General features: G+C 39.6%; 1 protein-coding gene across 1 annotated transcript in view; it reads right to left on the minus strand.

The window, feature by feature from the left end:
- The window catches only part of SUPT16H (SPT16 homolog, facilitates chromatin remodeling subunit), a 35,199-nt gene that overhangs the window by 9,109 nt on the left and 9,800 nt on the right, over positions 1-16,290 (minus strand). The window contains exons 2-20 of the mRNA XM_081229644.1: positions 12,692-12,784; positions 11,497-11,667; positions 10,696-10,848; positions 9,986-10,132; positions 9,430-9,581; positions 8,087-8,259; positions 6,627-6,717; positions 5,750-5,823; positions 5,500-5,612; positions 4,093-4,158; positions 3,881-3,976; positions 3,687-3,802; positions 3,446-3,599; positions 2,805-2,932; positions 1,842-1,977; positions 1,611-1,737; positions 1,230-1,348; positions 603-728; positions 160-272 (exon numbers count right to left, since the gene is read on the minus strand). Of these exons, the coding sequence (XP_081085770.1) occupies positions 160-272; positions 603-728; positions 1,230-1,348; positions 1,611-1,737; positions 1,842-1,977; positions 2,805-2,932; positions 3,446-3,599; positions 3,687-3,802; positions 3,881-3,976; positions 4,093-4,158; positions 5,500-5,612; positions 5,750-5,823; positions 6,627-6,717; positions 8,087-8,259; positions 9,430-9,581; positions 9,986-10,132; positions 10,696-10,848; positions 11,497-11,667; positions 12,692-12,784 (2,348 nt within the window). The remainder of the gene's footprint in view (positions 1-159; positions 273-602; positions 729-1,229; positions 1,349-1,610; positions 1,738-1,841; positions 1,978-2,804; positions 2,933-3,445; positions 3,600-3,686; positions 3,803-3,880; positions 3,977-4,092; positions 4,159-5,499; positions 5,613-5,749; positions 5,824-6,626; positions 6,718-8,086; positions 8,260-9,429; positions 9,582-9,985; positions 10,133-10,695; positions 10,849-11,496; positions 11,668-12,691; positions 12,785-16,290) is intronic.

A 16,290-nucleotide genomic window follows, 5' to 3' on the forward strand; every position in this document is an offset into this window, starting at 1 on the left:
GGGAGCCTCTCAGTCTTAGCCATTCACCCCAGCCCTTAAATATTTCCAAGAAGGAATGGATATCCATAGGAAAAAGGACATGATATATCATGTTAAATTATTATTAAAGGAAGAATAACTAATTTTTCTAAAGGCCAAAAAGAGAAGGAGATACATTACCCCAAGTCCCTAAAAGGCACTTCAAATTCCAGTTCCTCCTTAGTTAGAGCCTCTACTTTCTCAATGAAATTTTTAAAGGCTGTTTTCAGTTTGTGCCTCATTTCTCGTTCCATCTGCAGAAGAAACAATTACGAATTAACTATAGTTATGACTTTACTTGTTAATAGTAATCCCTTCAAAAAGCATGAAGTGCTTTTGTAGTCCTTAATTCTGATAACTATGATACTAGCACAGATACTTTATTTCAGGTCACCATAACATTAACTGGAGAGCTGAGCCTGCAACTTAAGTCTAATCCATAAGCCATAGCACTACACCATGCCAGCGGATACTTGAGAAAGTTCTGCAGATAGTTTCAGGTGTTGTTTATAAAATATAACAATTACTGAACTCAGATCACTGGACTGCATCCTACCTCACTCCCCTGCAAAACCAAATTTCACCTGCTCAGCATAGAGGTCATCTCGGTCATGCATATGCTGATGTTTCCCCAAGTCTGTGGTGATCTCCCCCACTTCTGTGTAGAACTGCACATCTGTGTGCCGCTTCTTCCCAAACATGATGGCATTCTGAGGGCACGAAGCAGAAAGAACAAGAGAGAAGTTATAAGACTTCTTCCACAAAGAAGTCTACACAACAGACAAGCAAGATAACAACAAAACATGAAAATATTAAAACATCTATACTGGAAACCACAGCATTTATGTAAAAACAGTTAAACCATCCCTGGTGTCATCATCAATAATGACATCTGGGAACATGAAAGAGTATAAATTTTTAAAAGATTATGCTGGTAATAAATTGTCTAAAGCAAAAATTTTCTATTTCAGAAACAGGAATTTGGAGAAGACCTTATACCTTTCGGAGGTCATTATGTATCACACCAAAGGAACAAACACGCTTAGCACCTTCTAGATGTCAGGGACTGTGGACTTTATAAGCATTATTTGATTCAATCTTCCTGATGATCTTATGTGATAGGTGCTATTTTTCATCACTATTTCAAGGGAAAGAGGGAGATAGAAAGACCTTGCCGAAGAGGCTCACAGCTGGCTGATAAAAAGATATACCTTGAGGTGAAAGTGCAAGACAATAATCATTTCCCCATCACACGGCTGGAACAAAGCATGCTTGATGTTATTGTATAGAATATCCACTTTGTCTCCTCGGACAGACGTGAAGCGAAAACCTGGGGGGGAAGAAAGGAAGCAGCTAAGTATCAAGGAACATCATCAGGTTAGGCCAGAAGATACTGAATCTCTTCTGGCTGATTTGAACAGGGTCAGAGGAAATGCCAATAAGGTACAGAGCTTTCCTTTCCTTCTGGCCATACAGCGATGTCAAAGTAGATTCCTCCAAGCACTTCCTTGTCCTACTATATTATCTGATCTGTCATTCCTACAAATGTGCCCCTGAAGACAAAGCCCAGGCACATGAGAGATCATCCATACCATTGACATGGGCCTCCAGTGAGCCTTGCATCCTCTTTTGGGCAATATTCGGGCGAATGTACAGATCTTTCAGTTTGGGATTACTCCGGTTTAGATTGATCACCAGTGAGTCTTGTTTCACAATGCCCTAGGCAGAATGAAAATCAATGTGAATTTTCACGTATCTTTCCATGTCCCCAAAACCCACATGTGTCCTTTTGCACAAAGGTGGTTGTTGGTGTTCAGGTTCACCTCCTTCTCTTTTTCTTCTGCTTCCCGAGTCTTGTAACGCTTCTGCACTTCTTTTATAATTCGGAAAGCATTCTGAAGGTTCAAGGCTGGTACTGTCTGTTCTCCAGGTGCCTTCATATTTGAAGCTCGGTATGTACTGCAGAAAAGGGGAAGCACTTATGTGAATTTCTTTATTATGCCAGGTAACCTGCACTCATTATTATGTTTTATAACTGGTTTAATATCTTTCAGGAGAAAAAGATACTACTGAATGGTGAAACAATGTCTGGAAAGCTGAAAAAACCTCCCTTTCTTCTCTCTTAAACAGAGAATATTATAAATGACTAATCCATTGGGTGGGGGAAACACACATATATTTCAAATCCAGCATAAACTTCCCCAATTATCCTATTCCACCTCAAGAATGAATAGACTCCAGGGGCTTCCCTGGTGGTGCAGTGGTTGAGAATCTGCCTGCCAGTGAAGGGGACACGGGTTCGAGCCCTGGTCTGGGAAGATCCCACATGCCACGGAGCAACTGGGCCCGTGAGCCACAACTACTGAGCCTGCGCGTCTGGAGCCTGTGCTCTGCAACAAGAGAGGCCCGTGCACTGCGATGAAGAATGGCCCCCGCTCGCTGCAACTAGAGAAAGCCCTTGCACAGAAATGAAGATCCAACACAGATAAAAATAAATAAATAATTAAAAAAAAAAAAGAGAACGAATAGACTCCAATGTGGCACACATTTGAGATTTTATCATCAAATATGTATATAGTGAGGATAGAATATCTTCACAAGGATTTAAATTAGGTTCCATCCGCAAAACAGTAAAAAGTTAGCAAGGTGAACCTAATCAAGTGCTACTGAGGAAGGCGCTGCCATTCACTAGAATGGGGGAGAACACAGCACAGAGAACGAAATGTTTCTGAGGTGGCACTTCTGCCAACAGGCATTTGGGGATGGTTGTTTTCCTGGGAACTCACATTTCCTTGACAAAGGTGGCTTCTGGGTTAGGAAAGATGTTGCCCTCATTCCTGCCCAGAGCACTGCCTGGGCAATAGAAGTTGATTCGCAAGTAAGTATAATCTCCTTCCACAGACATACTTATATTCTGTTCAAAGAAAGGAAAAGCATTAGCAAAATAAACAAACAGATTTCTTTCCTAGATAAAGATCAGTAGCTATAGAGATGCTAAAATTAAGTTAGTAGTTACAAGCTGCTAAACCTAGCTTGTAATCCTTCATCTAAAACTAATAAACTACATATTTAGCCTATTTTTTTTATATGACCAAATGTGTGTTTCCAAAAGAATCACTGAGTTCTCAAAGTTCTTTCTCTGTGCCACATTTATGCAAACAGTTAAAAAATTCTCAAAGTTCAAAGAGAAATAGGCAAATTATGTTTCTAGACTAGATCATTTAACTTTCTCCAAAGTGCAAACTGGAAAGGAAGGAAAATGACAGCAGGAGATGAGGGAGAGGGGGAAAGTGAGTAATGCGGGAAAGGTAGAGTCAGAAGGAGCAGAGTGTGAGAGACAATGCAGACAGGACCGTCATCTATGATAAGCCGGAGAGTCATCTATTTTAAGACACTGTTTGGATGGAGCTTGATTCAAAGTTAGTACCTTTATTGTGGCAATGTGAAAAGGCGTCGCAATGCCAAACACAGGCATTATTACAGTCTCGTATTTCTTATCAATATAGATCTTCATTTCCCGAATATGTGGTTCCTTAGGCATCAAAGACGGGTTTTTATAGGACACATTAGATTTACGAGCTCTGGAGTGGGAATAAAATGTTTTTGAGAAATGTCTGCACGTCACATATAACCCTAAAACAATCTTACTACTCCATGCAGACTCTTACTTCTGAATCTGCTGTTCCCCCTTCTGTTCAGTCAGTCGCCTCTTTGCTTCCTCGTTGAGTTGAGCTGCCAGTTCTTTTTGATGTGCTCTTCGCTTTTCTTCCGCAGTCATCTCATTCTAGAGAAGGGAAAACCCAAGTTATCAAAACCTGTGAACCATCAAAGTAATACAGTAAACTTAATACAGTAAGCTTACTCGTGTTCTTTCTGTAAGTAATGCTGCTCGGGAACCTCTTCCCAACAGGTCCTCAGCCTCATCTTTCTCCTCTTCCTCTTCTTCCTCATCCTCATTCTATGGGGGAAAAAAAAATCATAATCAGAAATTCAGGTCTTAATTATTTTAGCCAATATTGTTTATCTTCCTCACTGTATCAAACTTCCTACACCACTCATTTATCTTCTTCCTACCTTTAGAAAAATCCCCACGTTCTTCACTTTCTTCTTCACAGAAGTGAGAATGGTAGCTGGGCCATCCTGGAATACAAGGAGGAAGTCAGACATCTGTAAGAGCATTTAAGTGAAACACTTTCACTTTCAAACCCAGTAAATAGCTGGGCCACGCTCTGAACCTTCTGGTACTAAAAAATCTTTGACAATAAAACCAGTTATCTTCTGAAACGCACATCAGGAACTACAATTTGGGGGGCAACACTGGGATCATGATTAAGAATACAGGCTTGGGCTTCCCTGGTGGCGCAGTGGTTGGGGGTCCGCCTGCCGATGCAGGGGACGCGGGTTCGTGCCCCGGTCCGGGAGGATCCCACATGCCGCGGAGCAGCTGGGCCGGCGAGCCATGGCTGCTGAGCCTGTGCGTCCGGAGCCTGTGCTCCGCAGTGGGAGAGGCCACAGCAGTGAGAGGCCCGTGTACCGCAAAAAAAAAAAAAAAAAAAAAAAAAAAAGAATACAGGCTTGATTTGAAACCTGGCTCAACCACTTTCCAGCTCTGTGACATTAGACAAGTTACTTATACTTCTCTGTGCCTCAGTTTCTTTATCTGCATACTTGGATAAGAGTATTTACTTCATAGGGTTATTGTAAGGATTCAATGAATTAATGCATAAACATGCTTAGCTTATAATAAGAGCACTTAAATATTTGCTATTATTAAGAATCAGTTCCTGCTAAGTCAAAGAAACCAGTCACAAAAAGACCCCAAATATCCAGAAAAGGCAAATCCTTACAGATAAAGTCAGTGCCTAGGCCTGAGGGGGAAGTGGGGAGTGACTGCTAATGCACACAGGGTTTCTGAGGTGATGAAAATGTTCTAAAATTAGACTGTGGTGATAGTTGCATAACTGTGAATATACTAAAAATCACTAAATTGTACACTTTAATTGTATGGTATGTAAACTGTAGCTCAATAAAGCCATTACTAAAAAAAAATCAGTTCCATTATTAGAATCAGTTCCTGACATTATCATAATCAAAGTTCAAGCCACAATGTAATAAAGGGTTTGGCTTAAACAATCTCTATCCCTAGCTGTATTAGGCTATCATAGGGATCTCTCCTTCCCCTTAGCTAGCATTTAACAAATATTAAAAACAAAAAACCCACATAAAATAGATAAGCAATAAACAAGAGTAAATAAGGATTTACTATGTAGCACAGGGAACTATATGCAGTATATTATAATAATTTGTAATGGAAAATAATCTGAAAAATATATATAACTGAATACTTTGCTGTACATCTGAGACTAACATAATATTATAAATCAACTATACTTCAATTTAAAAAAGGGGGGGAACCATAGGGCAAAAATGCGCTTCCAAAGTAAGTTCATGACCACTCAAAGTGGAAGAAGCAATACATACCTCATCCACAAGCACTGTGTCACCAATGAATAGGGCATAGGTTTTCTCTTCTGGTTTCTTCCCTTCCTTGTTAGTCAGGTCTGAGAATCCCAAATTGATGCTGAAAACCATTCCTAAAAGAGCAAAACAGGAATGAGTCAATGACTGTGAAAGGATGGAGAAGTGTGATTTTACACAGAATAGAGGGAGACAAAGCTAAAAGAAAATTTTCAAAAAGGTTATTTTTCTATTGCATGCATGTAAAACTCACCTTTCTTCAGTTTGTACTGATTTTTACTATTAATTACTAAAGAGCCTTCACGGAATTCAATGCCCATTCCAAACCTAAAAAAGGAATGAAGAGAAACTTCAGCAATAGGCTAAAAGACCTCTAACCTGAGTCAAGTACAATATATCCTATTTCAATTTTCAAGATAAGGCAAGCAAACATGCTGAGTGATTTGCCCCTGCTGATCAGTCAGTTAAAGAAGATCTGAGGACAGTTTGGGTTAATATGTTGAAAATGACTTTCTAATTAAGTACTGCACATAACACTTATTATATTTAGTAGAATGCGATAACTGGCTTCATTAAGTCACCTAGGCCAAGACTTGGTATAGGTCAATATATTTCCTCTTGTTCATCAGAGAAGTCCAGAAATAAACTATATACCCCAACTAGCTTCCATCTAAGGAGACTGCCTAGAGCTTTTGTTTCTCAAATGTCTTTGGTTCTGTAAGATGTTATTAGGTATTTCTAGGTGTTCAGTGGTCAAATACATTTGAGAAACACTGGATAAAATAAAAATTGAAAAAAGAATTTAAATAGTAGGATATCTCAGAGTACTTAATTTGCAAATATGAGCTGAGGTGTTCTAAGAAAGGAAATATAGTATGTAATGTCTCCTCACATTTGTAATTTAAGGCTGGAACACTATTGGCATCTACTACATTGGTCTGGAAAAATCTCCACCCTATCCCTGGGAGTAGAACTCAAGTATTTCTCACATTCTCTGATAACACAATGTGTCTGGCACACAGTTAAGTTTAATAGTCCACAAATATTGGTTGAATCATCTAAGAATATTTTGCCTGACTGCCAGTCATGAAAATTGACTCAGAGTGACAATGTATATCATAGCATCTTACCCAAGGTTTTTGGTAATTCTGTTCAGCAGCTCTGGCTTCTGCTTTTTAACCACATCCATGACAGCATTATATACATCACATATCTTCACACCTAATGAGACAGACATGGGACATTAAAGCATCTTTCAGAAAAAAAAAAACCCAAATCACATTTTTTTAATCAACATTTTTTTCACCTATTAAGTCCACTAGGGACTTCCCTGGTGGCATAGTGGTTAAGAATCCGCCTGTCAATGTAGGGGACACAGGTTCCAGCCCTGGTCTGGGAAGATCCCACACGCCGTGGAGCAACTAAGCCCATGTGCCACAACTACTGAACCTGCGCTCTAGAGCCTGTGAGCCACAACTACTGAAGCCCACGCGCCTAGAGCCCATGCTCTGCAACAGGAGAAGCCACTGCAGTGAGAAGCCCCCACACCGCAACAAAGAGTAGCCCCCACTTGCTGCAATTAGAGGAAGCCTGCATGCAGCAACAAAGACCCAATGCAGCCATAAATAAATAAATAGAGAGATAAATAAATAAATAAATATTCCCTAAAGCAGGGTTTCTCAAAGCATAAAATAAGGAATACAGTTGCAGGAGTGGTAGGACTTAGAAATGTGCATTTTAAAAAACAATCTGCCTGGTCATTCTTTAATTACACTGTTTTTTAGAATCACTCCAGTGGGACTGTGGAACCCCAGTTGGTCTCAGTGAAATAATTTAAGAGTTGATAAAAGGTATCACATTAAACTTATTATACATTTTGAAAAACAGGACTACTAAATGGGTGAATTACTGCTGGAAGAACTCTGGACTTAATTTTTCAGGGTCTAGGATATGAATACATATTTCAAGCCAGATATGGTAGCCTCAGAGGGGTTTTTATTATTAAACTACCTAGGACTATGATCTCTAATTGGATCTCTCAAGATCAACTTGAGGTATCATGGGGGAATGGTGTCTGGAAGCTCTGCAGAACATGAGTGGGCTTACGAAGTAGTTTGAAGGTGGTAAACATGAAGTCCCATTTAGCCATCTGGGAGTGAAAAGTCTCAAGGCAAAAGAGGTGTCAAGTGCTTTGCTTTTGAGGTAGGCAGCTGCTTGCTTAGCAGGGTTGCTATTAGATCTTCTCTCAAACTAAGATTCCGGGTATCCATTTAATATAGGATTAATATTACACAGCCTGTTGGGAGAGATACTACTTCTCAGAACTTTCTCAAGAAAAGTAGTAAGGCCAGAGTATTTTATGAAGATCTGGACACAGAGGCCTAACCAGTCAGAGGTTTTTTTAATCAGTATAAAACCACAATAACCACCCATGCATAAAAGAAAAGTACACTGAGGAACTAAATGTTAGGATGACTGGAGGTTAGTAAAATCTAATTCTATTTACAGTACAAGAGCCTCAGGGATAACCATGCCCATAAATGCTACATTTTTGTTACATGATTTCTAAACCTTATCTAAGGCACCTTACCGTGTCTTAGTTCCTTTAGCAGCTCCTCTTGAAGCTGAAGCAAAAAGTTGTAATTTTCTTGAACCTCCTGAGAAGGATCAACCATCAAAGTGCGAACGAGGTTGGAGCAGTAAGATTTGAAGCGAATACCCATGGCACAGGTGATGGCCCCAAAATGCATGTGATTCTTGTCACTAGAGACCAAAGGAAGAAAGTATTTCATTACACAAACTAGTGAAGTCCTTAGTATCACTAACACACACATCTGTAATCACTACCTTTCCCTGCTATATCCCAAAGCTGAAGCGGAAAAATGACCTAAACTTTTTTTTTAAAAGAAAGAACAAATCAGTTTATAAATGCTCTGGAGTAACTTTAAGGGCCAAAGCTTTTAGGATAAAAATTCAGTAAAAAGTTGTTGTATCCTAAGTATGTAAAACATATACTGAATTTTATTCATTATAGCCTAACAGCATGGTGGTAAGGCATCACCTTTCCACCAGTCCACTATGAATTCACTATGAATTAATCCTTTCCAACCAACCAGGACACACAGCATTCTTTACAGTATTTTTATTTTTATTTTATTTACTTATTTATTTTAAAGCCTATGGTTATAACATCATTGCATGTACGTATGTATGGATGGATTTATTTATTGGTTGCGTTGTGTCTTAAGTTGCGGCATGCTGGATCTTGGTTGAGGCGTGCGGGATCTTTCGTTGTGGCACAGGCTCTTTGTTGTGGCGCACGAGCTTCTCTCTAGTTGCGGTGTGTGGGTTTTTCTCTCTCTAGTTGTGGCGCGTGGGCTCCATTCAGGGTGTGTGGGCTCTGTAGCTGTGGCGCACGGGGTCCAGAGTACGTGGGCTCTGTAGTTGCAGCATGCGGGCTCTTTCACTGAGGCGCGTGAGCTCAGTAGCTGTGGTGCGTGGGCTTAGTTGCCCCGCGGCTTGTGGGATCTTAGTTCCCCAACCAGGGATCGAACCCATGTCCCCTGCATTGGAAGGCAGATTCTCTACCACTGGACCACTAGGGAAGTCCCCTCTTTACAGTATTTTTTAAAAATTAGAAGGGGAATTACATTACGATATATCTAGTAAGATTTTTTTTTCAACATTTTGCATTTTTCTCGGCATTTTAAATTACCTGGAAAATGCTTACAATCAAATACTCAAGTAAGAAATGAGTAACTGAAATAAAATAAAAATATGCATAGAATAAGACAAGAAGATAATGTAAAAAGCAGGCTAACGATTATTCTTTCTCCTCCTACTTTTTTGAATTCCAGAATGAGTCCAAGAAAAAAACAGGCCAAAGGCTGAAACGCTCTGGTTGTTGTTATATTTTGAAATTCTCCTACTTACCTCACCACACTGAACTTGAGGTTATAGTTGCCACCACTCTGAATGATAGGAGGGTAACACATTTCCACAGTAGAAGGGTCTGCCCCAGCTAGGTATTTTTTCTCTTCTATGGCCTTTTCCACAGACTCAGCCAGTTTGCTGTGTCGAACTTTCTGTAAGTATATCCAGAAATAAAACAATACTTACTAGAGAGTGGCAGAGGGGTGTTGGGTTTTTGGATATCACCATTTGAGGATAACATATATCCTGATATCATATAGGATGCTATAGAAGTCTTATGAAGTGGTTTATGCGCCACTTAACATACTGGTGTACATGTAAAGCAAATTTAGAGAATATGTGGAATTCACAGCTATTCAAGGAATTCTCAAGTGAAATACTGGGTAACCTCCAGAAATTACAGTGCAGGTTTATAGTTATTCTGAAAGAAAGCTGGCACAATTACACACCAACTTATGTATCAAAGGAAGCCGAACACACACCAAAAAGCGCTGCATGGGAGAGACTTACTTCTGCTTCATTAAAACAGTAAAAAGACGCCCCCCTCTCTTTTCACCTCATCTGCATCGACTATTTCCATGACTCTTTCCTTGAAGAATTTGTTGAAGACCTCAGAGGTGATGCTGGCTGCTTTCTTCATTAGATTGAGCTCTCCATCCTCCTTTACAGCAATGGTATAGGCCACAACTGCACTGATGTCTATCTGCAATCAAAGCGATAAACAGTTTCTAACATGCAGATACAGAATTGCTAAAGAAATCTCTCTCCCCCAAGTCAAATATTATCAGTGATGATATCTGGTTATTTAATAGCAAACTGCTCATCAGCAGTCTGCAGAATATCTGAATCTCCTCTTCTTGGATTGAATAAACATCTGAAAGAGCTCTTTACCAGGTCACTGGTGTATTCTAAGAGGCATTAAACTAATGTATCATTTAAAATGTAAATATAAATGCCTCTCTCTCGAGGTTTCCATAAAGGCTGAAGGAAGGCAGACAGGAAAGAAAAGAAAAACAAAGCAAAATTTTTTTTGGACAAGAGATTTTCCTCAGTTTCCCTCTGAAGTACCTGAACTCTCTCCTGAATGCCTCATTCCTAATTGGAAAGTAAAACTGCCTTACTACTCAGCCGAAGGGAATGAAAAATGGAAATGTGAATGAATATATAGCTTTCCCAAAACAAATTCTCTGCATTATCTGTTATGGAAGCTCCTCACAATTTTGTCTTCTCAACTCTCAGTGTGCCTATTTCCAAGAGTATTCTTACTTTGTCAAAGCCCTCTTTGTTGAGGCAGTCATTCCAGCTCTTCATGAACTCTCCTGGGAATTTGTCTTTGCTGAACACTCCAATCTTCTTGCCATTCTTGCTTTCTTTAATGGCTTCAATCATTTTATCAAAGCTGCTCTTATTACTTTCATTCTATCAGTGCCACAGGGAGGAAAAGGGGTTCAATTTCAGAATTAGACATCTATGTTCTACTAGTACTAGGCAGAGAATATTCTAAACTACAGAAAGAATAAATTCTATTTCCCCTTCTACTACCTACTTCTTTAGGGCAGACTATAACACACCAAAAGGTAACGCAAAATTTCTTTGGATATCTTTATATGCTTAAGTGAGGTACCATATAAGCTAAGAAGGCTATTCTTTTTCTTCAGGAACAGCTAAGAAACTCAAATACAAAGGTGAACAACGTTTTGAGAAGAAATCTTCTCAGAAGAGAAGTGGGCAGTATAACAAAGAAGATTACATTTTATAAAAACTGGAAATGAGGTATGCCTCATTTTCCTTAAGGATATTTAAAGCTATTTGTTCTAATTAAGGCGCTCAGATTAAAACAAACAAGTTGACAGTGACAAAAATGGATAAAGTTAGTGTTCACCAGAATTACATAACCCATTTGTCTTACTGCAGAACTGACAGGACTACTGAGCTCTTTTCTTCCTGACTAACAAATGACAGCCAGCTAAATCTTCCCCTGTATTTTTTAAATTCCTAGAAGGCTTTTCTGTTTATCACTTTTAAACATTCTTTCACATTTATGACAACTTCTTTATTAGTTCTGACCTTTTCTCGTATGAGCAGTGTGATGGCAGGGGCTCCATTAGCATTCTCATTGCCCTTAGTGTTAGCAATCTGTTTCAAGAACTCCACTTTTTTCTTGCTGGCCATAAAGATGATTTTGTCATCACAGAAGACCATGATAGTATCAGTTAGTTCATAACCAAAGAGCCATGTCTACGGGAAAAGACAACAGTGTGTACAGATACAAAAAAATTAATGTACTTACACAGACATATTTATAAATTAAGGTATCTGGAATTAACTTCCAAATAATCTTGGAATGGGGGAACCTGGATGTAGATTCAAATGAAATGAGATTGGTCAGGAGTTGACAATTTACTGGATAATGGGTACACAGGAGTTCAATGTATTCTTTTATCTAGTTTTATTTGTTTGAAACATTCCATAATAAAGACCATCAAATCATTTGGATAATTTGTGTTTATAGGAAGTATATTACTGTTTAGTAGGACAGAAATGCATAAAACAAGAGACAGAGAAGCACCTCAGGGAACTGTGCATTCTAGCTCCCCAAAGATTGCTAGTTGCCTACCAATTACTCATATCTTCTCTCTCAAAGAGACTCATGACCTTTAGGGCAAAATGCTCAGCACAAAGACCCCATTTCCCATTCTTTCTTGTAGCTAAGCATGACCATTAGATTAAATTTGGGCCAGTAAGTTATAAGTAGAAGTGTTCTGTGGGACTTCAAGCAAGTCTCTTTAAAAAAGGAAGGAGGGTCTCGCATTTTATTCCCTCTCTCCATTCTTTTTGCTTGGAATGCAGATATAAGGGTGAAGCTGCAGCAAATTTTGCAAAATGAGCACAAGGGCTATACTCTATGGATGGCAGAGTAGAGACCGGGAAAAAACCTGGGTCCCTGAAGACTATCTAAGAGAAAAAGAAATATTTTTTTTAACCCACTGTTATTTAGATTTTTCTGTTATTTAAAGTTAAGTCCATCCTAATTTATATACTTCTCTTCCTTTTTCCTTATGCTCTAAATCAGTGCCGTTCACTGAACTTTTTGTGACAGAAATATTCTATATGTCCCCTGTCTAACATGATAGCCATTACTGAGTACTTGAGACTTAGGACTGAGGAGTTAAAACTTTAATGTGGCTACGGCTACCGTATTGAACAGTACAGTAGCTGATTCAATGACTCTCAGGGCTAAACACAGCTGTAAATTTCTCACCTGTAAGGCAGTTGATTTGGCATAAACGATTTCTTCATCAACACCCACCGATACAACAATGGCATCAACGTTGGCATACTCATCCTCTCCTTTCTGAAAAGCAGAGGAAGTAATTTGTTCATTTTCTTTCACACTAGCAAAATAGGAATACAAACTTCAGTATTTACCCTAGATATGTGTAATTTTTTCCTAACAGAAATTCTAAGTTTAAGGTACATATCTGCCTGGCAACCTCACAGCCATCACTTACTCTCTTTTTAAAACAGCTTTCTGAGACAGAATTCACATACAATTCACCCACTTTAAGTGTACCGTTCAGTGGTTTTCAGGGTATTTAGTTATGCAGCTATCACAAATTTTAGAACATTTTCATCCTCCCCCCAAAAACCCATTAGCAATAATTATCCATCTCCCCCCAGCCTTAGGCAACCACTAATCTCATTTGTCCCTAAGGGTTTGTCTATTCTGGGCATTTCATATAAATGGAATCATAATATGTGGCGTTTGTGTCTGGCTTCTTTCATTTAACATGCTTTCAAGGTTCATCTATGTTGTAGAATGTATTAATACCACATTCCTTTTTATTGCTGAGTAACATTCCATTATGTGGATATACCACATTGTATCCATTCATCAGTTGTTTGATATTTGGGTTGTTTCCATCTTTTGGCTACTATGAATAATGCTGCGATAAACATTCACGGAAGTTTCTGTGTGCACATATTTCTCTTGAGTATATATCTAGGTGAGGGATTGCTGGTTATAATGGTAACTGTAACTTTTTTTTTTTTTTTTTTGCAGTACGCGGGCCTCTCACCGCTGTGGCCTCTCCCATTGTGGAGCACAGGCTCCGACGCGCAGGCCCAGCAGCCATGGCTCACAGGCCCAGCGGCCATGGCTCACAGGCCCAGCCACTCCGTGGCATGTGGGATCTTCCCGGACCGGGGCACGAACCCGTGTCCTCTGCATCGGCAGGCGGACTCTCAACCACTGCGCCGCCAGGGAAGCCCTATGTTTAACTTTTTGAGGAAACACCAGACTGTTTTCTAAAGTGCCTGCACTATTTTACATTCCCAATAGTAACGTATGAGGGTTCCACTTTCTCCACATGCTGACCAACACTTGTTATCTTTTTTATTATTTTATTATTTATATAGCTACCCAATGGGTATGAAGTAGTATCTCACTGTAGTTTTGATTTGCATTTGCCTAATGGCTAATGATGTTGACTGAGTCCCCATTCACATGATTCCTGACGATCTGTATACCCTTTCTGGAGAAGTGTGTATTCAGATCCTTTGCCCATTCTGTAACTGGGTTACTGCTTTATTACTAAGCTTTAAGAGTTATTTTTGGGCTTCCCTGGTGGCGCAGTGGTTGAGAGTCCGCCTGCCGATGCAGGGGACACGGGTTCGTGCCCCAGTCTGGGAAGATCCCACATGCCGCGGAGCGGCTGGGCCCGTGAGCCATGGCTGCTGAGCCTGCGCATCCGGAGCCTGTGCTCTGCAAGGGGAGAGGCCACAACAGTGAGAGGCCCGCCTACCGCAAAAAAAAAAAAAAAAAAAAAAGAGTTATTTTTATGTTCTAGATATAAGTCTCTTACCAGATATGACTTGCATTATTTTCTCCCATTCAGTGGGTTTTCTTTCACTTTCGTAATGATGTTGTCCTTTGAAGCACAGAAGTTTTTAATTTTAAAGAAGTCTGAATTCTTTTTTTCTTGTGCTTTTGATGTCATATCTAAGGTGGCTTTGCCTAACACAAGGACATGAAGACTTACCTATGCTTTCTTCTACAACAGTTTTATAGTTTTAGCTCTTATATTTAGATCTGACTCATTTTTGAGTAAATTTTTGTGTATGGTGTGAGGAAGGGGCCTAACTTCATTATTTTGCATGCAGATAACCATTTGCTCCAGCACCAAGGCAGTGGCACCAAACTATGTTCTTCACTATCACACACTCATAGGAAAAAAATCCAGTTTCACTAAAAAATGTCCTTGACACAGTAAAAATGATTAATATTATGAAATCTTAACCCTTGAGTGTATGTCTTTTTAATATTCTGTGTAAAGCAATGGGAAGTACACACAAAGCACTTCTGTGTGCAAACTGAAGTATGATGGTTGTCTCAAGGAAAAGCACTTGTATAATTACTTGAGTAACAAACTGAACCAGCCTTTTTTTTTTTTTTTTTTTTTTGCGGTACGCGGGCCTCTCACTGTTGTGGCCTCTTCCGTTGCGGAGCACAGGCTCCGGACGCACAGGCTCAGCGGCCATGGCTCACGGGCCCAGCCGCTCCGCAGCATGTGGGATCCTCCTGGACCGGGGCACGAACCCGTGTCCCCTGCATCGGCAGGCGGACTCTCAACCACTGCGCCACCAGGGAAGCCCTGAACCAGCCATTTAAACTGAGTTGGGCATCTGGCATACATTTTCTTGAAAATGAATTAAGTGAGCCTATCACTTCAAGGAAAACAAATGACAAACATGTTGTCAATGATGAAATTCGAGTTTTCAAGCAAAAATCAAAATTTTGAAAAACTTGTACCCACCATTGTGAACTTGACAGCTTCTCTACTTACTCAAGACTTTTCTGATATCGGTGGTGATATTAATATACACGATTCTCCAATATCATAAAATGAAATGTGTACATTTACCAGATCTGTACAACTGAGGGAACCAATATTTTCCAAATAAGCAACGCATGTTACAAAATCATCCATGGGTAAAGGATCAAAGGTGCAAGACAGACCCATAACTTGAGTATGAAAAGTTCACTGCTGTGGTTTTAGATTCCACATTACAACTAACTTTCAAGAGATTACCACTTCCAGACTTTTAGTGTAGTAATAACAAAGAATATCCATAATTATCTGAAAAGGTTATTAAAATTTCTCCCTTTTCCAGCTTCATGTATGTATGAAGCTAAATTTCTTTATGTACTTGATACAACCCATACAAAGAAATGCTTTGTGGGGACCTGAATAATTTAAGAACGTAAAGGGGTCCTGATATCAAAGTGCTATGATTCCTACAACATATATTAACACTAACTCTGGCATCAAATATTCTCTCCTCCCCAAAATTTTGCTACATGCATTCCAACTATGGGATTTTGTGGCACTAGAATTACTAGTACCTTGATAACCTCCCAAAATTAGCAACAGGTATTCCCTTATATTTAATGCTTATGTGTTCTGGCTACTGACATATATTTCCTAAACATCTGTCTACAAAAAACACCACTGAAACTAACCAAAAAGTCTCTTTCAGTATTCTTTGATACTTGAAATCTTGGTTGAGTCAAGATTTTTTAGCAAAAAAAACACGTACGAAAATTCAAAATACACAGTAATAAATTTTTTAAAAGTATATGAAGAGGGACTACCCTGGTGGCACAGTGGTTAAGAATCTGCCTGCCAATGCAGGGGACACAGGTTCGATCCCTGGTCTGGGAAGATCCCACATGCCACGGAGCAGCTAAGCCCGTGCGCCACAACCACTGAAGCCCGCGCACCTAGAGCCCGTGCTCCACAACAAGAGAAGCCACTGCAATGAGAAGCCTGCGCACCACAACGAAGAGTAGCCCCTGCT

Source organism: Mesoplodon bidens (genome assembly GCF_964165515.1).
Source record: "Mesoplodon bidens genome assembly, chromosome: 3".
Lineage (NCBI taxonomy): Eukaryota > Metazoa > Chordata > Mammalia > Artiodactyla > Ziphiidae > Mesoplodon > Mesoplodon bidens.